A 26,189-nucleotide genomic window follows, 5' to 3' on the forward strand; every position below is an offset into this window, starting at 1 on the left:
GAGAGTTTTATCAAAAGTTCTCTGATATCCTTGCTCCCGTTCTGTTAGACATATTCACAGCAGCATACGACCATGATGTTTTGCCGCCAACCTTTTATTTAGGACACACAGTTTTAATTCCGAAAACGCAAGATGAACAAAAGCTGAAATCGGTTGACGGCTATCGGCCAATATCTCTCTGCAATGTAGATTATAAAATTTTCGCAAAAATTTTATCTAGGCGCCTTCAGCTTGTCATCACTAGTTTAGTAGGACCTCATCAAACTTGCGGTATTAGAGGTAGGAGCATTCAAACAAATATACATGTCTAAGCCAGTTTCGATTAAGAGCATTCAAACAAATATACATGTCTAAGCCAGTTTCGATTAAGTCGTCTGTTAGACAGGGCTGCCCCCTTTCACCCTTGTTGTTTGCCTTATACCTCGAACCTCTGTGCCTTAGTATTCAGCAGAGTGAAAGAGTACGGGGCTTTTCATCGCTATCCTGTGAGGTTAAGGTCCTTGCTTACGCGGATGACATTGCCTATTTTTGTGCTGATAAAAAAAGCGTTCAAGAAGCCCTTAATCTCACCAGGCAGTTTTGTGGCGCGTCTGGAGCAGCTGTGAATATGGAAAAAACAAAGGGATTTTGGTTTGGTGAATGGGGTGCGAAACCGTCCTTATTTGGTGGCATTACTTGGGATAAGGACGCACTTCAATACCTAGGTGTACCTTTGCACCAAATACGAAACAGCGGGCCTCATTGGTCATTGGCACTCCAAAAAGTCAAGCGAGCCTCTCAGGCATGGATGGGGCGTGAACTTTCTGTGTTTGCGCGTGCGCACGTTTGTAATGTCTTCCTTGTCGCAAAGCTTGTTTATGTGCTGCAAGTACTCCACTGTGCGCGTTCTAAAGTGCAAGCTCTACATAGAGTTTTTGCAACATTTGTGTGGGGGTCCCAATGGGAACCTATGCGTAGGGACAATTTGTTTCTTCCATTAGTGTCTGGGGGTGCTGGGCTGATACATTTGTTTGTACACCAGCTTGTATCTCGGTTTTTCTTCTATAAGGTGACGCATCATCCACTTCTGCTCAACGTTATTCAACAGCGCATAAGTTTTCATTTACCGTTTTTGCTTGTCTCCACTGGTGAAGTGAGTACGAAACCGCCATGGGGGTTTTTAAAGGAGGTGGTTGACACCTTCAATTTCCTTACTGCGAGGTTTTCCCTGCAATATCTGTTTACCCTTTCCAGGAAGGCTTTGACGAACACTTTATTAGAGAGTCTGTTCCCAGTGCCGGTTTATCGCCAGCCTTACATTGGCCACCATAAGGACAGTGTTTTGAAGCGGGTCACACGTATGTGTCTTCCTCCAAATGCAAAAACGTTTTTCTTTAAGCTGCATACATCAACACTCCCAGTGAAAACATGGTTGCGCGAGAAAGGAATGTCTATTCCTTGGTCTGACAATTGCCGTTTATGCAATCAACCTGAAACCATTGATCATTGTTTTGTTTTGTGCCGGGATGCGGTGTTTTTCTGGGATGTGTTGCAACGAACTCTTAAAAAGGACATGGACATTACCCCTTATACAATTCGGTTCTTGCCTTTTAGAGATGTTACTGGAGTGCCCTATGATATGTTTGTTGTGATCGGATTGTATAGCTTGTGGAAGTGCCGCATGACGGACAGGCACGCGGAACCCCCTCACCCAACGAAGTCCATTTTTCGGGAGCAAACTGCGTTGGTGCGGAGCATTTATGCGGCGCAAAGTGACCCACCAGAATGGCTGCATCTGTTGGACGCGTGCGTCTGCTTGCCAGAGTTTTAACGGACGGCTTATTTTAGCTGCAGTGATGTGCATCTTCTTGGATGACTCCTAACTTTCGTAGGCTGTATTAAGGGAAGTTTTCCATGCAGTAAAGAAAAAAAAGCCTGGGTAGCGCAGTAGGCAGCGCGTCAGTCTCATAATCTGAAGGTCGTGAGTTCGAGCCTCACCCGGGGCAGGCGGAGCGTTCTTTTTTTACACATCATGCGGCTCAGTGGTGTCATCCTAAAGGAACATTCCCAGTCTCGCCACTCTGACCAATTAAAGGCGCCGGAGTTGGACTGTGGCTATGATAGGCATGCGCGGTCGGTCACTTTACGTTGTTCCCTGTGATTAGAGCCCAAACGTTGGCAGGCGATGAATTGCGAGAGCAAAGGAGCCCGAGCAAGGGTCACAACATCCGCCTGGGTAGCGCAGTAGGCAGCGCGTCAGTCTCATAATCTGAAGGTCGTGAGTTCGAGCCTCACCCGGGGCAGGCGGACCGTTCTTTTTTTACACATCATGCGGCTCAGTGGTGTCATCCTAAAGGAACTTTCCCAGTCTCGCCACTCTGACCAATTAAAGGCGCCGGAGTTGGACTGTGGCTATGATAGGCATGCGCGGTCGGTCACTTTACGTTGTTCCCTGTGATTAGAGCCCAAACGTTGGCAGGCGATGAATTGCGAGAGCAAAGGAGCCCGAGCAAGGGCCACAACATCCGCCTCGGTAGCCCAGTAGGCAGCGCGTCAGTCTCATAATTTGAAGGTCGTGAGTTCGAGCCTCACTCCGGGGCAAGCGCAGCGTTCTTTTTTTACACATCATGCGGCTCAGTGTTGTCATCCTAAAGGAACTTTCCCAGTCTCACCACTCTGACTAATTAAAGGCGCCGGAGTTGGACTATGGCTATGATAGGCATGCGCGGTCGGTCACTTTACGTTGTTCCCTGTGATTAGAGCCCAAACGTTGGCAGGCGATGAATTGCGAGAGCAAAGGAGCCCGAGCAAGGGTCACAACATCCGCCTCGGTAGCCCAGTAGGCAGCGCGTCAGTCTCATAATCTGAAGGTCGTGAGTTCGAGCCTCACTCCGGGGCAGGCGCAGCGTTCTTTTTTTACACATCATGCGGCTCAGTGTTGTCATCCTAAAGGAACTTTCCCAGTCTCACCACTCTGACTAATTAAAGGCGCCGGAGTTGGACTGTGGCTATGATAGGCATGCGCGGTCGGTCACTTTACGTTGTTCCCTGTGATTAGAGCCCAAACGTTGGCAGGCGATGAATTGCGAGAGCAAAGGAGCCCGAGCAAGGGCCACAACATCCGCCTCGGTAGCCCAGTAGGCAGCGCGTCAGTCTCATAATCTGAAGGTCGTGAGTTCGAGCCTCACTCCGGGGCAGGCGCAGCGTTCTTTTTTTACACATCATGCGGCTCAGTGTTGTCATCCTAAAGGAACTTTCCCAGTCTCACCACTCTGACTAATTAAAGGCGCCGGAGTTGGACTGTGGCTATGATAGGCATGCGCGGTCGGTCACTTTACGTTGTTCCCTGTGATTAGAGCCCAAACATTGGCAGGCGATGAATTCCGAGAGCAAAGGAGCCCGAGCAAGGGTCACAACATCCGCCTCGGTAGCGCAGTAGGCAGCGCGTCAGTCTCATAATCTGAAGGTCGTGAGTTCGAGCCTCACCCGGTTCAGGCGGAGCGTTCTTTTTTTACACATCATGCGGCTCAGTGGTGTCATCCTAAAGGAACTTTCCCAGTCTCGCCACTATGACTAATTAAAGGCGCCGGAGTTGGACTGTGGCTATGATAGGCATGCGCGGTCGGTCACTTTACGTTGTTCCCTGTGATTAGAGCCCAAACGTTGGCAGGCGATGAATTGCGAGAGCAAAGGAGCCCGAGCAAGGGTCACAACATCCGCCTCGGTAGCGCAGTGATTATAAAATTTTTATGAAGGTTTTAGCGAGTAGGTTGCAAGCAGTAATAACATATATTGTGGGGCCACACCAAACGTGTGGAATAAAAGGGCGCTCTATTCAGACCAACATTCATGTGGCCAGGAGCATCCTAGACTGCGTGGACTCGCTGGGTGGGCACGTCGCTGTTCTACAGTTTGACTTAGAAAAGGCGTTCGATCGCGTTTCACACAAAATTTTTTTTGATATTCTGGAGCACGTGAATGTCGGTTCCGTCATTTTAGAAGGCGTCAGAATGAGCTACTCGGACTGCTCAGCCAGTCTTATTATAAACAAGAAAATAACCAGTAGCTTCCAAATCCTGTCATCCGTTAAACAAGGATGCCCTCTGGCACCTTTACTCTTTGCCCTCTACCTCGAGCCTTTTTGTTTGAAGGTAATTTGCAATGACAGCGTGCGCGGTTTTAGACTTCATGAAAGTGAGGTCAAAATTCACGCCTATGCTGACGACGTGGCCCTTATGTGTGCTGACAAAGAAAGCGTTCTCGAAGCAGTGAATGATGCGGTCATGTTTTGCAAACAGACCGGTAGTGAGATCAACTGGGATAAAACCACAGGGTTTTGGCACGGTGCGTGGGACAGCACTCCAGCCTCTTTTGCAAATGCACAGTGGACCACTATACCCTCACAATACCTGGGAGTGCCGCTTGACCAGTATCGTGGCACGAACGAATACTGGGCAGCAGAGACAGAACGGGTGAGGGGGAAAACAAGTAAATGGGGCGGTCGGGATTTATCAATGTTCGGCCGTGCAACTGTGTGCAATTTGTTTCTGGTGGCCAAAATTTGGTATGTACTGCAAGTGCTATACATGACAAGGCTTCATGTGCAAAAGTTGCATAGAGTATTTGCCGTATTCGTCTGGGGCTCCACGTGGGAGCGCACAAGTCGCACAAACCTGTTCCGTTCCGTGAGAAGTGGCGGCTTGGGTTTGGTACACTTATTCTTAAGACAAGTTGTTTCACGTTTTGTTTTTCTACGCGACCAAAGAGATGTCTTTTTGCGCAGTGTAATTCAACTCAGGCTGCGTGATGTTTTGCCAGACTTTGTCGTGCCGTCTTATGTTGTGGGGGGATCGACTGCACGGGGCTATTTAAGAGAAGTTGTTCTGGCATACCAGTTCTTAAAGGCGCGGTTTTCAATAGAACACCTCAGTACTGTACACCGAAGACGACTGTACAAAGATTTGATTGACGTGACACTGCCGGTGCCTTTGTACCGGTCCCTACATTGCGCAGGCCCAGGACAAGACGTTCTAAAAAGAGTTAAAAAAATGCCAGTCCGGTCCTCAACGAAGTCCTTTTTCTTTCAACTGCACAGCGGTACTTTGCCAGTGAAACCTTGGCTTCAAGAGAAAGGGCTTTATGTTCCCAGGGGCATCGACTGCATTATCTGTCGTAAACCGGAGACAATCGAGCACATATTTCTTGACTGTAGCGATGCCGTATTTCACTGGGACATCCTGCAAAGAACTTTAAAAAAAGATCTACCAATAAGCCCTTATGGCATACGGTTTTTGCCAACCGAAAACGACGAAGGTGTGCCTTATGACATGTTCCTTGTCCTCAGCCTGCACAGTATATGGAAAACGCGTATGGCAGTGCGTCACGCAGATGTCAACGCACGCCCGGCGAGGGAATACTTCAAGGAAAGCGTCGCTTTTGTAAGAGATGTTTTCGAGGCCCAGAGTGAACCACCAGCGTGGATTAACGTATTGAACGAACTGGTATCCCTCAAGCAGTTTTAACCCACACGCACTTGCCAGAGGTCGGCAAGTGCTTTTAAGCTTGTGTTGTGCAAAAGTTGTATTGCATGTTTTGTACCAAGCCGGTAATAAAGAAAAAAAAAAGCCTCGGTAGCGCAGTAGGCAGCGCGTCAGTCTCATACTCTGAAGGTCGTGAGTTCGAGCCTCACCCGGGGCAGGCGGAGCGTTCTTTTTTTACACATCATGCGGCTCAGTGGTGTCATCCTAAAGGAACTTTCCCAGTCTCGCCACTCTGACTGATTAAAGGCGCCGGAGTTGGACTGTGGCTATGATAGGCATGCGCGGTCGGTCACTTTACGTTGTTCCCTGTGATTAGAGCCCAAACGTTGGCAGGCGATGAATTGCGAGAGCAAAGGAGCCCGAGCAAGGGTCACAACATCCGCCTCGGTAGCGCAGTAGGCAGCGCGTCAGTCTCATAATCTGAAGGTCGTGAGTTCGAGCCTCACCCGAGGCAGGCGGAGTATTCTTTTTTTGACGTCTTGCTGCTCAGTGGTGTCATCCTAAAGGAACTTTCCCAGTCTCGCCACTCTGACTAATTAAAGGCGCCGGAGTTGGACTATGGCTATGATAGGCATGCGCGGTCGGTCACTTTACGTTGTTCCCTGTGATTAGAGCCCAAACATTGGCAGGCGATGAATTGCGAGAGCAAAGGAGCCCGAGCAAGGGTCACAACATCCGCCTCGGTAGCGCAGTAGGCAGCGCGTCAGTCTCATAATCTGAAGGTCGTGAGTTCGAGCCTCACCCGGGGCAGGCGGAGCGTTCTTTTTTTACACATCATGCGGCTCAGTGGTGTCATCCTAAAGGAACTTTCCCAGTCTCGCCACTCTGACTAATTAAAGGCGCCGGAGTTGGACTATGGCTATGATAGGCATGCGCGGTCGGTCACTTTACGTTGTTCCCTGTGATTAGAGCCCAAACGTTGGCAGGCGATGAATTGCGAGAGCAAAGGAGCCCGAGCAAGGGTCACAACATCCGCCTCGGTAGCGCAGTAGGCAGCGCGTCAGTCTCATAATCTGAAGGTCGTGAGTTCGAGCCTCACCCGAGGCAGGCGGAGTATTCTTTTTTTGACGTCTTGCTGCTCAGTGGTGTCATCCTAAAGGAACTTTCCCAGTCTCGCCACTCTGACTAATTAAAGGCGCCGGAGTTGGACTGTGGCTATGATAGGCATGCGCGGTCGGTCACTTTACGTTGTTCCCTGTGATTAGAGCCCAAACATTGGCAGGCGATGAATTGCGAGAGCAAAGGAGCCCGAGCAAGGGTCACAACATCCGCCTCGGTAGCGCAGTAGGCAGCGCGTCAGTCTCATAATCTGAAGGTCGTGAGTTCGAGCCTCACCCGGGGCAGGCGGAGCGTTCTTTTTTTACACATCATGCGGCTCAGTGGTGTCATCCTAAAGGAACTTTCCCAGTCTCGCCACTCTGACTAATTAAAGGCGCCGGAGTTGGACTATGGCTATGATAGGCATGCGCGGTCGGTCACTTTACGTTGTTCCCTGTGATTAGAGCCCAAACGTTGGCAGGCGATGAATTGGGAGAGCAAAGGAGCCCGAGCAAGGGTCACAACATCCGCCTCGGTAGCGCAGTAGGCAGCGCGTCAGTCTCATAATCTGAAGGTCGTGAGTTCGAGCCTCACCCGGGGCAGGCGGAGCGTTCTTTTTTTACACATCATGCGGCTCAGTGGTGTCATCCTAAAGGAACTTTCCCAGTCTCGCCACTGTGACTAATTAAAGGCGCCGGAGTTGGACTATGGCTATGATAGGTATGCGCGGTCGGTCACTTTACGTTGTTCCCCGTGATTAGAGCCCAAACGTTGGCAGGCGATGAATTGCGAGAGCAAAGGAGCCCGAGCAAGGGTCACAACATCCGCCTCGGTAGCGCAGTAGGCAGCGCGTCAGTCTCATAATCTCAAGGTCGTGAGTTCGAGCCTCACCCGGGGCAGGCGGAGCGTTCTTTTTTTACACATCATGCGGCTCAGTGGTGTCATCCTAAAGGAACTTTCCCAGTCTCGCCACTGTGACTAATTAAAGGCGCCGGAGTTGGACTATGGCTAGGATAGGTATGCGCGGTCGGTCACTTTACGTTGTTCCCCGTGATTAGAGCCCAAACGTTGGCAGGCGATGAATTGCGAGAGCAAAGGAGCCCGAGCAAGGGTCACAACATCCGCCTCGGTAGCGCAGTACGGATTCCACTTCCGGCTGCCAAGCTGTGAAGGTGCGGAAAGGATGAGCTCCGATAGCTCGTTATCGGCGGCCGCCGGCCGCGGTTTATCTGTTTCTTCGGACGAATACCATGTTTTACTGCCTCCGCTGCCAACTGGAAATGCTGCGCTTAACACTGTGTTTTTGCACTGTGATGTGTCCGGGCGGCCATACCGCATCAACGACTTCGAAGACGAGATGGAACGACTGGGAGTGATCCAGGATGTGGCGTCGATTGGCGCCTATCAAATGAACCATGTGTGGGCTGTGTCGACGCACTCCGCGGCAGCCAAGCACCGCCTAGTTGCTGCGAAAGAACTTCGTATCAAGGGCAAGAAATGTCTCGTGCTCGACCCCAACGATGGCGAAATTCGCATCAAGATCCACTGGCTGCCGTACCAGCTTAGCGATGACGTCGTGCGGAAGGCCCTCGAGCCTTTCGGAAAAGTTGACCGCATCACAAGAGAGACTTGGCCAACAAGCAAGTTCAAGGGAGCCCAAACGTCGATAAGGTCAGTAACCATAACCTTGAAGAATGGGTACACGACCGAAACATTGCCGCATCAGCTGCGTATCCAGGGAGGCAATGCCCTTGTGATAGTGCCCGGACGATCGCCTTTGTGCCTGAGGTGCAAGAGGAATGGGCATATCAGAAAGAACTGCCGCATACCGCGGTGCTCCGAATGCCGGAGGTTCGGGCATGAGGCTCCGGATTGCCGGAAGACCTACGCGATGGTCACGGGAGGCAAGAGTGAGGAGGAAGACACAGAAGCCGTTATGGATGAGGAAGAAGCTGAGGAGGCAGCGGCCTCCCCCCCACTGCACGAAGACCAGCCGACGTTGGAGACAACGCAAAGCCCGCCTGTAGCTTCGCCACCTCCTGAGGTGTCAATGGAGGCGCCTCGGAAACCCGGAGAATACGGTGAGCCCGAAAAACCCCCGCAAAACGAACTTTCTGTCAGCATGCCGACTACGTCGACCACAAAAGACAGCGTGATAGCCGTAGAGCCGCAATATGAAGTCTCGCGAGAACAGGCGAAGGAAACTGCGCTGTCAGGAAGGGAAGCGGAGGAAGTGACTGAATTTCCAGCCTTGTCGCCGATTGAACCAGAAGCAGAAGATGAACTAAATGAGGCGTCAGGAAGGAAAACCGCTCATGTAAAGAATAAGTGGAACGCGCCCACTAAAAGAAGGGCTCGTTTTAACCCCGCGCCACGCGTACCCATAGAAATACGACGTCGAAAGCGTTCCGTTTAACCGGCCAACGTAACTAGGCGCCCCATTCGCAAATAGAAAGAAAAGAAAAAGAATCTTTATTTTTTGTAAATGCCCTTCCTAAAACTCGCAACCTTCAACTGCCTAAGCCTTGTAGGCCGCATGCGCAAGCAGTGGCTCTTAAACCAGCTTTTGCAGGAAGGAATTGACATAGCATTCCTTCAAGAAACAAAATTAGCCTCAAACGAGCAGCTAGATAGCGCGGCTCGATTCTTTCACAATCGCTTTCACTGTCACTTCTCGCCCGCGTGCGGGCGCAGCGCAGGAAGTGCAATCATGATAAGGAAAAGGCCGGCTTTAACCGTGTATCCTGAATATGAAAGGGATCACAGCGGGCGTGTTTGCAGTGTCGATTTAATACTTCGTGGCGAGCAATACAGGCTTATCTCAATCCATGCACCAAATGACCCGCCGCAACGGACAGAATATTTCACGAAGCTCAGGCAGTATCTTGACACCCCATGCCGCACCGTTCTCGCGGGTGACTTCAACTGCGTACTGCAGGCGCGTGACTGCTCAAAAAGAAGGCCAGCTGACCCCAGTTTGAAGGAGTTGCAAAAGCTCTTACGCGATTTTGACTTGCAGGACGTAGCAGATGGCACACCAGCCCTCGCCCCTGCATTCACGCACTGGCAGGGGGACTGCCATGCGCGACTAGATCGCGTGTACGTATCGAGTGAGCTTATGTGCATGAACGTCTCCTCCCGAGTAACGCCAGTGGCGTTCTCTGACCACGGCTTTGTCACTGTCACGTTTGAGAAAGGCGACCACCGAAGGACCAAGCAAACTGCCAAACCTTCTTGGCAATTATGGAAACTTAACGAAAGCCTTTTAGACGAGGAAGATGTGGTCTCAGGGATCAAAGCTATAATCACGCAGGTACGAGAGCGGGGCGAGGTAAACGCCATAGCGTGGGAAGAAGTGAAAGAAGAGTGCAAAATGTTTCTTGTGGCGAAAGGGCAGGAAAAAGCGGCTCTAAAAAGGGAAAGAAAAAACGTTTTAATGCGCACGCTTCGAAGTCTCATTGAAGCGGAAAATTCCGAACCGGGAAAGTTTATGACAGATATTAGAGAATGCAAAGGACAGCTCCTATCAATTTTGGAAGCCGACTATAAAGGCGCTATGATTCGTTGTCGACTCGAAGCACAACAGAGGGACGAGGAACCGATCAAGATTTTTAGAACGAAAGAAAGGCAACATGCTGCACGAAACAGAATAGAGGCGGTGCAAGATGGCGACGACATTCTTACCAGCCAAGACGACTTTGTAAGGGCGTTCACAGGGATGTACAAAAGTCTGTTCGAAGAGAAAGATGGCGTACACAGTCGGGGGTGCGCGTTTAATTATGCTGATCTGTTGCCAAAGGTCAGCGATGATATTAGAGAGGAAACAAATGAAAGAATTTCCGAGTCTGAAGTTGAATGGGCCATTAAAAAGCTGAAGCCTAGGAAAACGCCCGGTATCGACGGCCTAGGAAGTGCATTCTACAAGAAGTTTGCATCGGATTTGGTGCCAATTCTTTGTTCCGTGTACGAAGACATACTGAAGCGGGATCTGATGCCTCCCTCCATGAGGCAAGGCCTGACGGTCCTAATCCCAAAAAAGCACTCCAACCGTGTCCCGACCCCGGGCGACTTTCGCCCCATCAGCCTTCTGACGACTGATTACAAATTGCTGGCAAAAATTATGGCGAAGCGACTCGACGTAGCGCTCAGTGAGGTCATAGGGGGCCACCAAGCATATGGTATCGAAGGGCGGCGCATCTCGGATAATCTGCACACAATGCGCGTGCTGTGTGAAACAACATCGGTACACGGAGACAAGGCCGCGGTGCTAAAGGTGGATTTAAGTAAGGCCTTCGACCGTGTTGATCACGACTTTCTTTTTGGGCTGCTTAAAGCTTGCAACATCGGGGAACGTCTTCTGAAGTACATCGCCGTTTGCTATAGGGAGGTGTCAACGCGCCTTGTCATCAACGGACAAACAACGGACAAGATACTCGTCAACAGGTCGGTGCGACAAGGATGTCCGCTGTCACCGATACTTTTCGCACTTTACCTTGAACCTCTCTGTCGTTCCATTCTGAACGACAATACTGTCGGTGGCCTCAGCCTGGCAGACGAGACCGTGAAAGTGCTCGCCTATGCTGATGATCTGACCCTCGTGTGTGCTTCCAAAGAGGAGATGCGCAAAGCGGTGCAACATGTGTCGGAATTCTGCAATGTGTCTGGTGCAAAAGTGAATCGTGACAAGTGTTCGGGTGCATGGTTGGGTGATTGGGACGCCAAGCCAACGAGCTTCTTGGACATGCAGTGGTCTGACCAAGTCGGCATGTATCTCGGCGTTTGTTTTGATACCACCAATCTGCAAAATGGACAAAACACCATCAGTCTAAACGGACTAGCAGCAAAGGTGCGTGCGTGGCATGGGAGAACCATACCACTTGGAAATCGTGCGTTTGTGTGCAATACAGTTTTCTTTCCTGCTGTTTGGTATGCTGCTCAAGTGATGCCATGCCTACCAGCCGATGTGAATCGAGTGCATAGATTCTTTGCCACGTTTATTTGGGAGTCTCGCTTTGAACGAATGAGGAGGAGTAACCTGTTTCTAAGTTTAGCCAAAGGTGGTCTGGGATTGGTCAATGTTGAGGTAAAGCTCAAAGTTCAGAGGTACCTTTTTTTTCGCAGGCAGAATAGGCCTCTAATGTTGAACTCATTTGCTAAGCTGGGCTGTGGGTTTTTGAGAGACTGGCTTAAAGATGCTGGTGTAGGACCAAGGTCACGAGTGCTAAAGTTTTACAGGGAGCTGGAACAGGCGGTCCGGTTTTTCGAAGAGAGGTTCTCACGGGACTACTTAATGGAAGTGAAAAGAAAATCACTGTACTGGGACACGATTGACATGCTTTTTCCAGCTCCGTTGTACCGGTCACGAATGGATAGTATATTAGTGTCAGACGTCTTGAAACGATTACCACGGCTTCCTGTTAAGGTCGCCGTCAAGGATTTTTTTATCAGGTTTCACGTGGAAGTTCTGCCGGTAAAGCCATGGCTGGCAAACAAAGGTTTCTTTGTTCCGTGGTCAACCAACTGTGATCTCTGCCCTTACCCAGAGTCCCTTCAGCACGTGTTCCTCTTTTGCACGAACGCAGCGCATTTCTGGCATGAGGTCAGATCAGCATTTGGAATTTCTCTGTATCCAACTTGGAAAGATGTGAAGTTTCTCACAAGTGAGGAATTCCGAGATGACAAATGTGTGGAAATTGTCCTGCTGTTGGGATTGTATGCAATTTGGCGGTCTCGCACGGATCACGTCCTTTGTTTGGAGGTAGCAAAGTCCGCGTGGACGCATTTTTGTGACGCGTTTGCCTACACCAGCTTTCTGTTAAAAAGTGCAGACGACGAGCTATCCAGCAAGTGGAAAGTAATGGAGGCGCAATTGCACAGACGCGTCCATCCGTGATTTCAAGATGAACCAGTGTATCTGTGTGTTGCACTTCGCTGAGTGTACTCTGTTATGTCAACGGTCTCTGATGTATAAAGGCAAAGACTGCCTTTTTACTATGTACATAGCACCCGATTTTAAATAAAGCTTTAAAAAAAAAAAAAAAAAAAAAAAAAGCCTCGGTAGCGCAGTAGGCAGCGCGTCAGTCTCATAATCTCAAGGTCGTGAGTTCGAGCCTCACCCGGGGCAGGCGGAGCGTTCTTTTTTTACACATCATGCGGCTCAGTGGTGTCATCCTAAAGGAACTTTCCCAGTCTCGCCACTGTGACTAATTAAAGGCGCCGGAGTTGGACTGTGGCTATGATAGGTATGCGCGGTCGGTCACTTTACGTTGTTCCCTGTGATTAGAGCCCAAACGTTGGCAGGCGATGAATTGCGAGAGCATAGGAGCCCGAGCAAGGGTCACAACATCCGCCTCGGTAGCGCAGGAGGATTCTGCTTCCGGTTGCGCCAGCGTGCGGTCGCAGAATGTCGAGCTCCGCCCAAGGAGCGGCTTCAGCGGGCCTTTCGGCCCGCGGTAACAGGATTTTTGCCCAGGATTCTCAGGACTACCAAGTACTTTTGCCCCAGTTTCCTACAGGACAGTCGGTGCTAAACACGGTGTTTCTGCATGCGGACATGCGTGCCCGCCCCTACCGTGTCGAGGATTTCCGCGACACGTTGGCTCGTCTGGCGCTGCTCCCCGATGTTTTGGCATTGGGGGCTTATCAGATGAGTCACGTCTGGGCGGTGACGTTTAAGTCAGCGGAAGGTGTGAAGAAAATTTTGGAAGCAAGCGACATCAAGGTAAAGGACAGGCGCTGCCTTGTTATCGACCCGAGCAACCAGGAAGCGCGTCTGAAGCTACATTGGCTTCTGCACAACGTGCCGGACGAGGCAGTGCGCGCTGCGCTGGCGCCTTACGGGCGTGTCAGTGAGGTGCGCAGAGAGCGTTGGCGCGTTGACGGAATTCAAGATAAAGGTTCCACGCTGCGGTCGGTGACCCTGAAACTGAAGGCCGGAGTGACTCTGGAAGACCTGCCGCACGAGCTACGCGTGGCGGGCGACAAGGCCCTCGTCGTCGTCACCGGGAGGGCCCCGCAGTGTTTGCGCTGCAACATGAAGGGCCACGTTCGGCGGGAGTGTAAGGTGCCACGTTGTTCGGCGTGCCGTCGCTACGGGCACGAAGCGGCAGCCTGTGTCAAGTCCTACGCTAGCGTCACCGGGCCTTCGAAGGACGAGGACCTCCGCGAAAACCTCATGGACGAGGCAGACGCGGAGGAGACCGCAGCAGGAGTCACCGGCGGGGCGGCAAAGGAGCAGACGCCTGCGGAACAGGTCGAGGCCGAGGCTGGCCAGCGCGGTCCTGAAACGGAGCCGCCCGGTCAGCCGAAGACGCCTCCCCAACTCGTAGCGCCGAAGGAGGCTGGCTGCCCCGGAGCGGCAAGCCAGGGGACGACGGCGGCGTCGTCTACAGTAGAGGACGTCGTGCAAATGGACCTCAGTGGTGCCGCCGCAAAGCGGCAGCGCGAGGGCAACGACACAGGACAAGGCGACGGACTCCCCGGCAGCGAGGAGCCGCCTACCAAGGCGGTTATAGTGAGACGTTCGAGCTTCAAGCCGAAGCCCAACGTCCCCCCAGACCGCACAAAGCCCCCGGCTACGCCCACCTAGTCACCACGATGCTTCGAAAGGTAGTCGGCAACTGTTTGATCTGTGTCTGGTGTTGCACTGCTCTACCGAAGCGCGAGCGAACTAAACTGAACTACGTAGGTGGGTCCAAGGAGTACTTTTGTAGCGTCTCCAGTGACTTTGTTGCCTGTAAAGTGCCTTTCGGTGTGTTTTTTAGGGTGGGGAAGGGGGGAGGGGCAAGTATAGCACCGTGTTTAGTGGTGCCCGAAAAGCGCTTAGAGTATTTGCAGTTTAATGTATGTATGTATGAGTGTATGTATGAGTGTTTCATTTTCTTTTTTGTTGTAGTTGCGTTTTGGAATGCGGGTGAGTTCTTTAGTGTCTGCGGAGTGCTTTTTATTGGAATGTACGGACTTAAGTGTTACACGGTAATCCCCGTTGCTTTCTTGGAATGGTTTATTTAAGCAAGCCTATGCGCATAGCCACGCTAAATGTCAGGGGGCTTGCGGATCGGAGACGTCAAAGTCAGTTGTACCGCCTTCTTGTAGACGAGGATCTAGATATTGTCGCCTTGCAAGAAACCAAGGTCGAGAGAGAGGATCAGACGGACCGTATGGTGCGGCCATTCATGTCGCGCTATGACGTCTGTGTTTCTCACGCAGTCGGGTTCTCGGGGGGTTGCGCACTGTTAATACGGCGTAGTTTAGGGGCCACCCTGAATACCGTCACTGCGTCTGATTCGGGGCGGTTGGTTGTGTGTGATTTGGCCTTGTTATCAAATGAATGGCGGGTTATTTGCATGTACGGCCCCACCAAAGCCGCCGAAAGGAAGTTGTTTTTTGAGGAAATTAGAAAGTGGTGTGAGACAGACCGGATGGTAATTTTACTGGGTGACTTTAACTGCGTGTGTTCTGCACGCGACAAAAGTAGCCCGTCACCTTTTAGAGATGCTAGTACGGCAGTACTAAGTGATATTGTAGCATACTTCGCCCTAGAAGACGTTGGTGATAGCGTCGGTAGTAATGGCCCCGTGCGCTACACGCATTTCCAAGGCAATAGCCATGCGCGTCTTGATAGGGTGTACTTATCGCTTGATCTACTGCCGCAGTGTGAAGAATACCGTGTGATACCTGTCTCGTTCAGCGATCACTGTTTGGTATCTTTAACGCTCGGTAGGAGCGCGAAGCGGCGAAATGCCTTTTCTTGGGGCTTATGGAAGATGAACAATAAGTTAGTCGAAGACGGAACTTTCGTGGAGGCAGTAAACACATGCGCACGAAAGATTTTCGGTAGTGATGAAGGAGTGAACTTCATTTGTAAATGGGAACTCTTCAAACAAGAAGTAAAAATGAAAGCCCTGGAAAGATCGGGGGCAATGAAAAATGAAGATAAATGCAAAGAAGCCCTGCTACGAAGTAGCCTTGATGTTTTTGTTACAGAAGAATGTAAGTCGCCCGGTACGTTCAAGGACGACATTCGAACAATGAAGGTGCAGCTTGAAGAATTAGATAAGGAAAAGTATCACGGCGCACTTGTACGCGCAAGGGCTGAACGGTTCCTACTCGGTGAAACGCCTACCAAAAGAGCACTCAGTTCAGAGAAAAGATACGCACGTAGAAATACGATAGCGGAAATAGAGTACGATGGCGTAAAGTGTAATGACCAGGCAAGCATCGAGCGTAGTTTCTATGACTACTATGAGAAGTTGTTCGCGCGTCAGAATATCGATGCTGTCCAGTTCCAAAAGGAATTTATGTGTTTGTTGCCGCGCCTGAGCGAAGGAACAGCAGCAGGTCTTGAAAGTGATATAACAGTAGATGAAATAAGGAGAGCCATTGACGAGCTGAGCCCAGGGAAGACCCCGGGTCCGGATGGACTGAGCTCAGCCTTTTATAAAAAGTTCAAGGAGGATCTAAGCCCTGTTTTGCGTAAAGTTTACGCCGAGTCTTACAAAACAGGAGAACTACCTCCGTCCTTTCTTGTGTCCCACACAGTCTTTATACCGAAATCGGAGGACGATAATAAACTGAGGGAAATATCTGCCTATCGCCCAATCAGTTTAACCAACGTTGATTATAAGATATTAATGAAAGTATTGGCTAGCCGCTTGCAGAGTGTAATAAGAGACATTGTTGGACCACACCAAACTTGTGGAATAAAGGGACGGTCAATAGTCACGAACATTCACACCGCCAGAAGTGTTCTTGAATGTTGTGACAGTATGCGAAGTGCTGTGGCCATGCTCCAGATAGACCTGGCAAAAGCATTTGACCAGGTATCCCATGAACTCCTTTTAGACATGTTACAGCATGTAAACGTAGGATCTGTTGTACGCGAGGGAGTACGTATGGCGTACAATGGGTGTTGCACTCACCTTGTTGTAAACAAAACGACAAGCAAACCCATTCAGGTTCAGCGAGCCGTGCGTCAGGGCTGCCCATTGTCACCGTTGCTTTTTTGTGTATATATTGAAGCGTTTTGTTTAAGCATCATAAGAAGTGAGAGCGTCAACGGGTTTCGATTAGAGTCAGCTGAAGTGCGTGTCTTGGCCTACGCTGATGACATTGCCCTTTTTTGTGTTGATAGAAGCAGCATCAGCGTTGCTGTAAACGCTCTGAAACGGTTTTGTAAATATAGTGCCAGTGGAGTAAACTGGCAAAAGTGTTTAGGATTTTGGCATGGGGACTGGGAAAGCGCGCCTAGTGTGTTTGAATGTATCAGTTGGCAGACGACGCCCGCTAAGTACTTGGGAGTGCCCCTGGAAAACTATGAAGACAGTGACCCTTACTGGCGCAGACAGACCGCTGAATTGCGCGAAAAAGCTGAGAAATGGAAAGGCAGTGGCCTTTCCATGTTTGCTAGAGCATCAGTATGCAACATATTTTTGATGAGCAAACTGTGGTACGTACTTCAGGTGCTGCACTGTTCGCGTTCTCATGTACAAGCCCTGCACCGGGTGTTTGCTGTGCTGATCTGGGAATCGACATGGGAAAGGACGAGCCGCACGAATCTCTTTCGGCGCGTGCGTCAGGGGGGGCTTTCTTTGTCCCATTTGTTTTTGCGGCAAGTCTCCAATCGTTTTTTGTTCTTTCGTGACGTGAACGATCCTTTCCTGCGCACAGTGTGTCAGCTGAAGTTATCAAGGGCATTACCTGAATTTGTTGTTACGTCTGCCCACTTTTCTGTCGGAGTAATCAAGGGCTACTTCCGTGAAGTGGTTCAAGCGACCCAGTTTTTGCGTGCACGTTTCAGTACAGAGTACTTATCTAGTGTTACGCGGAAAAAGTTGTACCGTGATTTGTTTGACACTGCATTACCTGTGCCGTTGTATAGGTCAATGTACCGTGCAGGGCCAGGACAGGACGTGCTCAAACGTGTAAAACGAATGGCGGTACCGCCATGGGTTAAGTCATTCTTTTTTAAACTGCATGCGGGTGTCCTCCCTGTAAAAACGTGGCAGAAAGAGAAGGGTTTGTACATGCCATGGGGGGTTGAATGCTACCCGTGTAAGAAACCCGAAACGGTAGAACATGTGTTCCTCGAGTGCTGGGATGGGATATTTTTTTGGGACGTGCTTCAGCGGACTTTAAAAAAGGACTTCCCTCTGGACGCACATGGCATCAGGTTCCTGCCTATTGAGAGCGACAATGAGGTACCATACGACCTTGTCATGGTCCTGGCTTTGCACGGCATTTGGAAGTCGCGCATGGCGATCCGTCATCGTGACGTTGATGCCAAACGCTCAAAAGAGTATTTTGCTGATACTATGCGATTGATGATTGAAGTGTGGAGGGCTCAACCTGACCCTCCAGAGTGGCTGTCCGTGATGGAGTCGCTAACGGACCTGAAGCAATTTTAACCGCTTTCTGCTAGCAAGGTTGTTGGCTAGCAGTTTTTATCGTTATCTTGTTTTTGGTTTGTTTGGTTCAAGTGCTGTGTCAAAATATGGCAATAAAGAAAACAAAAAAAAGCCTCGGTAGCGCAGTAGGCAGCGCGTCAGTCTCATAATTTAAGGTCGTGAGTTCGAGCCTCACCCGGGGCAGGCGGAGCGTTCTTTTTTTACACATCATGCGGCTCAGTGGTGTCATCCTAAAGGAACTTTCCCAGTCTCGCCACTGTGACTAATTAAAGGCGCCGGAGTTGGACTATGGGTATGATAGGTATGCGCGGTCGGTCACTTTACGTTGTTCCCCGTGATTAGAGCCCAAACATTGGCACGCGATGAATTGCGCGAGAAAACGAGCCCGAGCACGGGTCACAACATCCGCCTCGGTAGCGCAGTAGGCAGCGCGTCAGTCTCATGATCTGAAGGTCGTGAGTTCGAGCCTCACCCGGGGCAGGCGGAGCGTTCTTTTTTTACACATCATGCGGCTCAGTGGTGTCATCCTAAAGGAACTTTCCCAGTCTCGCCACTCTGACTAATTAAAGGCGCCGGAGTTGGACTGTGGCTATGATAGGCATGCGCGGTCGGTCACTTTACGTTGTTCCCTGTGATTAGAGCCCAAACGTTGGCAGGCGATGAATTGCGAGAGCAAAGGAGCCCGAGCAAGGGTCACAACATCCGCCTCGGTAGCGCAGTAGGCAGCGCGTCAGTCTCATAATCTGAAGGTCGTGAGTTCGAGCCTCACCCGGGGCAGGCGGAGCTTTTTTTTTTACACATCATGCGGCTCAGTGGTGTCATCCTAAAGGAACTTTCCCAGTCTCGCCACTCTGACTAATTAAAGGCGCCGGAGTTGGACTGTGGCTATGATAGGCATGCGCGGTCGGTCACTTTACGTTGTTCCCCGTGATTAGAGCCCAAACGTTGGCAGGCGATGAATTGCGAGAGCAAAGGAGCCCGAGCAAGGGTCACAACATCCGCCTCGGTAGCGCAGTAGGCAGCGCGTCAGTCTCATAATCTGAAGGTCGTGAGTTCGAGCCTCACCCGGGGCAGGCGGAGCGTTCTTTTTTTACACATCATGCGGCTCAGTGGTGCCATCCTAAAGGAACTTTCCCAGTCTCGCCACTCTGACTAATTAAAGGCGCCGGAGTTGGACTGCGGCTATGATAGGCATGCGCGGTCGGTCACTTTACGTTGTTCCCCGTGATTAGAGCCCAAACGTTGGCAGGCGATGAATTGCGAGAGCAAAGGAGCCCGAGCAAGGGTCACAACATCCGCCTCGGTAGCGCAGTAGGCAGCGCGTCAGTCTCATAATCTGAAGGTCGTGAGTGCGAGCCTCACCCGGGGCAGGCGGAGCGTTCTTTTTTTACACATCATGCGGCTCAGTGGTGTCATCCTAAAGGAACTTTCCCAGTCTCGCCACTCTGACTAATTAAATTCGCCGTAGTTGGACTGCGGCTATGATAGGCATGCGCGGTCGGTCACTTTACGTTGTTCCCCGTGATTAGAGCCCAAACGTTGGCAGGCGATGAATTGCGAGAGCAAAGGAGCCCGAGCAAGGGTCACAACATCCGCCACGGTAGCGCAGTAGGCAGCGCGTCAGTCTCATAATCTGAAGGTCGTGAGTTCGAACCTCACCCGGGGCAGGCGGAGCGTTCTTTTTTGATACATCATGCGGCTCAGTGGTGTCATCCTAAAGGAACTTTCCCAGTCTCGCCACTCTGACTAATTAAAGGCGCCGGAGTTGGACTGCGGCTATGATAGGCATGCGCGGTCGGTTGCTTCACGTTGTTCCCCGTGATTAGAGCCCAAACGTTGGCAGGCGATGAATTGCGAGAGCAAAGGAGCCCGAGCAAGGATCACAACATCCGCCTCGGTAGCGCAGTAGGCAGCGCGTCAGTCTCATAATCTGAAGGTCGTGAGTTCGAGCCTAACCCGGGGCAGGCGGAGCGTTCTTTTTTTACACATCATGCGGCTCAGTGGTGTCATCCTAAAGGAACTTTCCCAGTCTCGCCACTCTGACTAATTAAAGGCGCCGGAGTTGGACTGCGGCTATGATAGGCATGCGCGGTCGGTCACTTTACGTTGTTCCCCGTGATTAGAGCCCAAACGTTGGCAGGCGATGAAATCCGAGAGCAAAGGAGCCCGAGCAAGGGTCACAACATCCGCCTCGGTAGCGCAGTAGGCAGCGCGTCAGTCTCATAATCTGAAAGTCGTGAGTTCGAGCCTCACCCGGGGCAGGCGAAGCGTTCTTTTTTTACACATCATGCGGCTCAGTGGTGTCATCCTAAAGGAACTTTCCCAGTCTCGCCACTCTGACTAATTAAAGGCGCCGGAGTTGGACTGCGGCTATGATAGGCATGTGCGGTCGATCACTTTACGTTGTTCCCCGAGGTCACAGAGCCGATGTTTGCCCCAAGCCGAACGCTTTCACGGACGCCCACTGCAAGAGCTGTGGCCTGCTGAGACAAAAGGACGTTCCGCACCACTGCCAGCCCAAGTGTGCACTCTGCGCCGGGGAACACGTCACGGCTAGCAAGGAGTGCCCGAAACGCTTTCTTCCACCAGTCAGTCGGAGGAAAAAGCAACGCGAGGTCACCAAGGGTCGCCGTACAAGCCGGGAGTCAAGATCCCGCTCCAAATCCAGAGGGCCCTCCAGGGAGAGAAGCAAGACCCGATCCAGGTCCAGATCCCGAGGGAGAACACCTTCCGCCAAGCGAAGATCTGCTGAAGACGCCACGGCAGTGCAGGTGAGCTGGGCTCAGATGCTCTCTCCACGTGCTCAGACCCCTCCTCGTCCTCCCCCCAATCCCCCCAACCGTGACGAGCTGGCGGAGCTAAAACGACTAAACGCCGCTCAGCTTCTTGCCGAGATTAAACAACAACGGGAGGAAAATCGACAACTCCATAATGAGCTCCTTGCACTCAAGGCAGAAATCAGGCAAGGGATAAACCCTACACCAGAAAAACGCCGAAAACCTGACCCCTCCACACCAGAGCCCGCACAAACACCCCCTTCCAGTTCAACTTCCTCACCTCCCCGTACGACAGAATTCCCGCTGGCGCAAGAGAAATCCCAAATCGCCGAAACCGTACAGGAAATGATGGTCATGTTAAAACAAATCACGCAACGGTTAGATAAATTAGAAGGACAGGGGCCGGCAGTTACTGCTCGTCACTCTCGCCGAGAGCTCAAGCCTTACAGCAGGCCATCAGCCCTGACAGACGACGCCACCTCGCAAGATGGCACCTCCCAAGAATAGGCGCAATTCTCAGCAGGAATCAAAGCTTACCATATGGCAATGGAACTGTAGGGGCTACAAGAACAAGTCAAGCTCACTAGCTCAGTACATTGCCACCACTGAGGATCCACCCGATATCATTACACTTCAGGAAACAAACTACCCTGCGAAACTTTCGGGTTTCGTCACCTCTGAAGATGGACCCACGAGCTCTCTCTCCACGCTAATAAACAAAGGACTCACAGCTATACAGCATCCACTCCAGCAATCCGAGAAGATAGGAATACTCACTGAAATCGTACCGAGTAAGGTTAAAGTGGCAGAGAGCTTATACGTGTTAAACATTTATTGTCGCCCCAGAGGCCAAGAAAGTAACCTTTCTCATGTAATCAAACAAGCAAAGCGCATTGCATCCTCTAACCCACTGGTTATCATGGGATATTTTAACGCTGCACATCCCTTATGGGGATACAGCTACACAAACAAAAGAGGAACCACCTTGCACTCCCTCCTCCAGGAAGAAAACTTGATTCTGCTATCGGAACCGCATGCTCCCACGCGTTTAGGCAATAGTGTCTCCAAAGACACGTCCCCGGATCTCACGATTACCACAGGGAACGTCAAGGCTATGTGGTCTCACACGGAGGAAACCCTGGGAAGCGACCACTTCGTCCTTTCCACCACAATACATGGAAATATATACGCTGCCCATCTAGGTGCAGCCAAGTTAACGGACTGGCCGAAATTTCGCAAACAAAGGGAGCAAGCCAGACTTGACAGTGCAGTCACCCAGCCCATCACGCTAAAGGAGTGGACCGCCCAAATTCGCGAAGACATGAATCGCGTTACAGACAATATTCAGCTTACCACGATGGCCCCCTGTGTAGATCCACACCTTCTCCACTTATGGGAAGCAAGAAGGAGCCTAATCAAACGGTGGAAACGCCAGCGCCTTAATCGTCGTCTGAAAAAAAGGATAGCTCTGCTGACGGAGGAAGCAGCCCGCTATGCGGCTCACTTATGCAAAGAAAGTTGGTTGTCCCTCTGTGACAGTCTACAGGGAACACTAACTACATCAAAAACCTGGAGACTGCTCCGATATCTAATCGACCCTTCCAAATGCAAAACGGAATCCAATCACATCATGCGAAAGGTGATTCACACCCACCCAGGGGATTCCGCTCACCTCATGAAGTCTCTCCAGGATAAATACCTCCCGGTCTATCCTAAAACACCACTACCTCCATATACAGGGCAGCCCAATGTTAAACTGGATGAGGACATTTACATCCACGAAGTCAAAGCAGCCCTTCAGATCATCAGGCGCAACACGGCTCCAGGAGGGGACGGCATAACAAATAAGCTGCTGGCTAACTTAGATAACGAGTCTATTATTGAGCTCACGGGCCATCTCAACACGGTGTGGAGGTCAGGTCGACTCCCGGAAGAATGGAAGATGGCAGAAGTGCGCCTTATCCCAAAGCCTGGAAGACCACCGAGCACAGATAATCTACGCCCCATCTCCCTAACCTCGTGTATGGGGAAGCTATTGGAACACATCATCCACAAAAGGCTACAGAACTATCTCGAACAGCACAACATGTTCCCTCACACCATGTGTGGGTTTCGCAGTCACCTCTGTACCCAGGACATACTTCTTCAACTCAAGGAAGAGGTCATGCTTAAAGCCTCCCGGGACCACCCAAAAGCCATACTAGCCCTAGATTTAAAAGGGGCATTCGATAATGTCAGCCACACAGCCATACTGAAACAGCTAAACGGCCTAAACTGCGGGCAACGTACCTACACCTACGTTCGAGACTTCCTCGAAGGCCGAAAAGCTATTCTCAAGGTGGGTGACCTGAAATCAGATCCCGTTTTCCTCGGCAACAAGGGCACACCCCAGGGTGCCGTTCTGTCCCCCTTGCTATTTAACATAGCCCTGATTGGTCTCCCTCCGCTCCTGGCTGCCGTACCAGGCATACGCCATGGATTATATGCGGACGATGTTACCATATGGACCATTAATGGATCAGTAGGGGACATGGAGAACAATCTACAGCAGGCGGCTGACATAGTCATTCAATATGCACGGCAGTGTGGCCTAGAATGCTCGCCGCAGAAATCGGAGCTGCTGATCGTCTCAGGAAAGAAGAAATTCTCTCCTGGGTCGCCAACCATCTCCCTGCACATGGACGGCCATGTAATTGTTCCGACTCCACAGGTCAGAATTTTAGGCATGCTTTTCCAAGCGGATCGCTCGAACACCCAACTGCTCAATAGACTTAAGAACACCACAGAGCAAGTATCGCACATGATCCGCAGGATTAGTACCAAGACGAGGGGTATGCGAGAGGAGGATATACTCAGGCTGGTTCAAGCCTTCGTCGTGTCTAGGGTCACTTACTCCCTCCCCTACGCCATACTCTCCAAGACCGAAAAGGACAAGGTGGAAGCCCTGATACGCAAGGCGTACAAACTAGCATTAGGACTGCCTGTTACCACCTCAACGCAGAAACTTTTGCGGTTGGGAGTCCACAATACCTTAGATGAATTATTGGAAGCCCAGAATTTGAGCCAACTCTTACGCCTGAGCTCTACCCCTACCGGTAGAGCCATTCTATCTCAACTACACCTGCGCTCTCCTCTGCAACACCCGCAGGCGGATTCGACTCAGCTTCCTGATGAGGTTCGCAAGTTCATTGATGTGGCCCCACTACCACGCAACATGCATCCGACACATCACGAGGCTCGTAGGGAAGCCAGAGCGAAAGCTATTCTTAATCAATACGGCCGAAACTCTGCCACAGTCTATACAGACGCCGCTTCATATCCCGGGCGAAGAGCTATGACCGCTGTGGTTTCTACTACCGAAAACCTCGTTACATGCGTATCAATTCCCACCATCCACTCTCTGCAGGCGGAGGAAGCGGCCATCTCCCTAGCGATTGCACAAACTTCGGCAGAAATAATCATCACAGACAGCCAACAAGCCTGTAGAACCTTCTCCAGCGGTTTCATATCCCGACCTGCCCGAAAAATTCTACTCGAGCATCCTCCTCGACATCCCGTACGGATTATTTGGGCTCCAGCCCACTCCGCCGTGTCTGGCAACGAAGCTGCCCATCAGCATGCCCGAGAGTTGACCCACCGGGCAAGCCAGGAGTTCGGCGAGCAGTGGCAGGTCTCCCCTCTCTTGTCGTTCCACGACGTCACTCAGCATTACCGTCTGGAACGAATGCTATATCCTCCTGCGCACAAAAGCCTCACCAAAGAACAAGAGCGCCACCTCCGAGGCATTCAGACAAACACATTTCCCCACCCAACTAGAGCCCACATTCTGGCCCCCACCCTGTACTCCTCGCAATGCCGCTTCTGCGAGGCTCCGGGCACCCTCTACCATATCATTTGGGGCTGTGATAAGAACCCCCACCTACCCCCCCTGCCTTTCCCCTCCCCTGAGCACTGGGAGAGAGCACTGTCCAGCTCGGACCCTGACGAGCAGCTTTGGCTGGTGCAGCGAGCCCAAGAAGCCGGACGGACTCAAGGGGTCCTGGAATGAGGACTCTTCCCCAGGGCTGACAGCTTCAGATACACGTTTATTCCTCCTCCTCCTCCAAACGTTGGCAGGCGATGAATTGCGAGAGCAAAGGAGCCCGAGCAAGGGTCACAACATCAGCCTCGGTAGCGCAGTAGGCAGCGCGTCAGTCTCATAATCTGAAGGTCGTGAGTTCGAGCCTCACCCGGGGCAGGCGGAGCGTTCTTTTTTTACACATCATGCGGCTCAGTGGTGTCATCCTAAAGGAACTTTCCCAGTCTCGCCACTCTGACTAATTAAAGGCGCCGGAGTTGGACTGTGGCTATGATAGGTATGCGCGGTCGGTCACTTTACGTTGTTCCCCGTGATTAGAGCCCAAACGTTGGCAGGCGATGAATTGCGAGAGCAAAGGAGCCCGAGCAAGGGTCACAACATCCGCCTCGGTAGCGCAGTAGGCAGCGCGTCAGTCTCATAATCTGAAGGTCGTGAGTGCGAGCCTCACCCGGGGCAGGCGGAGCGTTCTTTTTTTACACATCATGCGGCTAAGTGGTGTCATCCTAAAGGAACTTTCCCAGTCTCGCCACTCTGACTAATTAAAGGCGCCGGAGTTGGACTGTGGCTATGATAGGCATGCGCGGTCGGTCACTTTACGTTGTTCCCCGTGATTAGAGCCCAAACGTTGGCAGGCGATGAATTGCGAGAGCAAAGGAGCCCGAGCAAGGGTCACAACATCAGCCTCGGTAGCGCAGTACTGCTTCCGGCCGCGCTAGTGTGCGGACGCGGGATGATTGGCTCCTCAGGAGCGGTGAAAGCGGCCATGTCTGGCCGCGGAAACAGGTTTTTTGGCCAGGAATCCGGAGATTACCCCGTCAGTTTGCCAATGCTGCCAACAGGTCGGTGTGTTTTAAACACCATTTTTCTTCATGCGGACGTTCGTGCGAGGCCTTACCGCGTCGAAGATTTCAGGGACACTTTGGCTCGTTTGGAACTGCTCCCCGAGGTGCTTGCCTTGGGGGCGTATCAAATGAACCACGTATGGGCCCTGACATTCAGGGACGAAAGCGGCGTAAAGCGCATGCTCGCGGCCACCGACGTGAAAGTGAAGGAGCGCCGGTGCCTCGTCATCGATCCGGCGAACCAGGATGTGCGGATGAAACTGCACTGGATTCTGTACAACGTGCCGGACGACGAGGTGCGAGCGGCGCTGCTTTCTTACGGCCGTGTCGTCGTCATCGGACGCGAGAGGTGGCGTGTCAAGGGCATGAATGAGAAAGGTTCGACGACGCGGTCGGTGACCCTCAGGCTCAACGCCGGCGTGAGGCTCGACGACCTGCCGCACGAGCTCCGGGTTGCGGGCGGCCAGGCGCTCGTGGTCGTTCCAGGCCGGGCCCCGCAGTGCCTCCGCTGCTCGGGGACGGGCCATATG

General features: G+C 51.6%; 3 protein-coding genes and 24 non-coding genes across 27 annotated transcripts; all 27 read left to right on the forward strand.

The window, feature by feature from the left end:
- The first annotated feature begins 1,912 nt into the window (after positions 1-1,912).
- On the forward strand, positions 1,913-1,985 carry Trnam-cau (transfer RNA methionine (anticodon CAU)). The gene has a single exon. It is a non-coding gene; the product is annotated as a tRNA-Met (tRNA).
- A 224-nt stretch (positions 1,986-2,209) lies between these two features.
- Positions 2,210-2,282, forward strand: Trnam-cau (transfer RNA methionine (anticodon CAU)). Its single transcript has one exon. It is a non-coding gene; the product is annotated as a tRNA-Met (tRNA).
- Positions 2,283-2,506: 224 nt separating this feature from the next.
- On the forward strand, positions 2,507-2,580 carry Trnam-cau (transfer RNA methionine (anticodon CAU)). Its single transcript has one exon. It is a non-coding gene; the product is annotated as a tRNA-Met (tRNA).
- Positions 2,581-2,804: 224 nt separating this feature from the next.
- Positions 2,805-2,878, forward strand: Trnam-cau (transfer RNA methionine (anticodon CAU)). The gene has a single exon. It is a non-coding gene; the product is annotated as a tRNA-Met (tRNA).
- A 224-nt stretch (positions 2,879-3,102) lies between these two features.
- Positions 3,103-3,176, forward strand: Trnam-cau (transfer RNA methionine (anticodon CAU)). The gene has a single exon. It is a non-coding gene; the product is annotated as a tRNA-Met (tRNA).
- A 224-nt stretch (positions 3,177-3,400) lies between these two features.
- Trnam-cau (transfer RNA methionine (anticodon CAU)) lies at positions 3,401-3,477 on the forward strand. The gene has a single exon. It is a non-coding gene; the product is annotated as a tRNA-Met (tRNA).
- Positions 3,478-3,940: 463 nt separating this feature from the next.
- On the forward strand, positions 3,941-5,589 carry LOC144173526 (uncharacterized). The gene has a single exon (XM_077701909.1). It carries the CDS (start codon positions 3,990-3,992, stop codon positions 5,499-5,501), a length of 1,512 nt encoding a protein of 503 aa, XP_077558035.1. The 5' UTR covers positions 3,941-3,989; the 3' UTR covers positions 5,502-5,589.
- A 14-nt stretch (positions 5,590-5,603) lies between these two features.
- On the forward strand, positions 5,604-5,676 carry Trnam-cau (transfer RNA methionine (anticodon CAU)). Its single transcript has one exon. It is a non-coding gene; the product is annotated as a tRNA-Met (tRNA).
- A 224-nt stretch (positions 5,677-5,900) lies between these two features.
- Positions 5,901-5,973, forward strand: Trnam-cau (transfer RNA methionine (anticodon CAU)). The gene has a single exon. It is a non-coding gene; the product is annotated as a tRNA-Met (tRNA).
- A 223-nt stretch (positions 5,974-6,196) lies between these two features.
- Trnam-cau (transfer RNA methionine (anticodon CAU)) lies at positions 6,197-6,269 on the forward strand. Its single transcript has one exon. It is a non-coding gene; the product is annotated as a tRNA-Met (tRNA).
- Positions 6,270-6,493: 224 nt separating this feature from the next.
- On the forward strand, positions 6,494-6,566 carry Trnam-cau (transfer RNA methionine (anticodon CAU)). The gene has a single exon. It is a non-coding gene; the product is annotated as a tRNA-Met (tRNA).
- A 223-nt stretch (positions 6,567-6,789) lies between these two features.
- Trnam-cau (transfer RNA methionine (anticodon CAU)) lies at positions 6,790-6,862 on the forward strand. The gene has a single exon. It is a non-coding gene; the product is annotated as a tRNA-Met (tRNA).
- A 224-nt stretch (positions 6,863-7,086) lies between these two features.
- On the forward strand, positions 7,087-7,159 carry Trnam-cau (transfer RNA methionine (anticodon CAU)). The gene has a single exon. It is a non-coding gene; the product is annotated as a tRNA-Met (tRNA).
- Positions 7,160-7,383: 224 nt separating this feature from the next.
- Trnam-cau (transfer RNA methionine (anticodon CAU)) lies at positions 7,384-7,456 on the forward strand. The gene has a single exon. It is a non-coding gene; the product is annotated as a tRNA-Met (tRNA).
- Positions 7,457-7,740: 284 nt separating this feature from the next.
- Positions 7,741-12,573, forward strand: LOC144175698 (uncharacterized). The gene has a single exon (XM_077704737.1). It carries the CDS (start codon positions 7,741-7,743, stop codon positions 8,971-8,973), a length of 1,233 nt encoding a protein of 410 aa, XP_077560863.1. The 3' UTR covers positions 8,974-12,573.
- Positions 12,574-12,608: 35 nt separating this feature from the next.
- Positions 12,609-12,681, forward strand: Trnam-cau (transfer RNA methionine (anticodon CAU)). Its single transcript has one exon. It is a non-coding gene; the product is annotated as a tRNA-Met (tRNA).
- A 244-nt stretch (positions 12,682-12,925) lies between these two features.
- Positions 12,926-18,047, forward strand: LOC144175699 (uncharacterized). Its single transcript, XM_077704738.1, has one exon. It carries the CDS (start codon positions 12,961-12,963, stop codon positions 14,143-14,145), a length of 1,185 nt encoding a protein of 394 aa, XP_077560864.1. The 5' UTR covers positions 12,926-12,960; the 3' UTR covers positions 14,146-18,047.
- A 26-nt stretch (positions 18,048-18,073) lies between these two features.
- Trnam-cau (transfer RNA methionine (anticodon CAU)) lies at positions 18,074-18,145 on the forward strand. Its single transcript has one exon. It is a non-coding gene; the product is annotated as a tRNA-Met (tRNA).
- Positions 18,146-18,369: 224 nt separating this feature from the next.
- On the forward strand, positions 18,370-18,442 carry Trnam-cau (transfer RNA methionine (anticodon CAU)). Its single transcript has one exon. It is a non-coding gene; the product is annotated as a tRNA-Met (tRNA).
- A 224-nt stretch (positions 18,443-18,666) lies between these two features.
- On the forward strand, positions 18,667-18,739 carry Trnam-cau (transfer RNA methionine (anticodon CAU)). Its single transcript has one exon. It is a non-coding gene; the product is annotated as a tRNA-Met (tRNA).
- Positions 18,740-18,962: 223 nt separating this feature from the next.
- Positions 18,963-19,035, forward strand: Trnam-cau (transfer RNA methionine (anticodon CAU)). Its single transcript has one exon. It is a non-coding gene; the product is annotated as a tRNA-Met (tRNA).
- A 224-nt stretch (positions 19,036-19,259) lies between these two features.
- Trnam-cau (transfer RNA methionine (anticodon CAU)) lies at positions 19,260-19,332 on the forward strand. Its single transcript has one exon. It is a non-coding gene; the product is annotated as a tRNA-Met (tRNA).
- Positions 19,333-19,556: 224 nt separating this feature from the next.
- Trnam-cau (transfer RNA methionine (anticodon CAU)) lies at positions 19,557-19,629 on the forward strand. Its single transcript has one exon. It is a non-coding gene; the product is annotated as a tRNA-Met (tRNA).
- A 224-nt stretch (positions 19,630-19,853) lies between these two features.
- On the forward strand, positions 19,854-19,926 carry Trnam-cau (transfer RNA methionine (anticodon CAU)). The gene has a single exon. It is a non-coding gene; the product is annotated as a tRNA-Met (tRNA).
- A 224-nt stretch (positions 19,927-20,150) lies between these two features.
- Positions 20,151-20,223, forward strand: Trnam-cau (transfer RNA methionine (anticodon CAU)). The gene has a single exon. It is a non-coding gene; the product is annotated as a tRNA-Met (tRNA).
- Positions 20,224-24,903: 4,680 nt separating this feature from the next.
- Trnam-cau (transfer RNA methionine (anticodon CAU)) lies at positions 24,904-24,976 on the forward strand. Its single transcript has one exon. It is a non-coding gene; the product is annotated as a tRNA-Met (tRNA).
- Positions 24,977-25,200: 224 nt separating this feature from the next.
- On the forward strand, positions 25,201-25,273 carry Trnam-cau (transfer RNA methionine (anticodon CAU)). The gene has a single exon. It is a non-coding gene; the product is annotated as a tRNA-Met (tRNA).
- Positions 25,274-26,189: the final 916 nt, after the last annotated feature.

Source organism: Haemaphysalis longicornis, unplaced genomic scaffold (genome assembly GCF_048455015.1).
Source record: "Haemaphysalis longicornis isolate Haplotype H1 unplaced genomic scaffold, Haemaphysalis longicornis Haplotype H1 scaffold_3, whole genome shotgun sequence".
Taxonomy (NCBI): Eukaryota; Metazoa; Arthropoda; class Arachnida; order Ixodida; family Ixodidae; genus Haemaphysalis; species Haemaphysalis longicornis.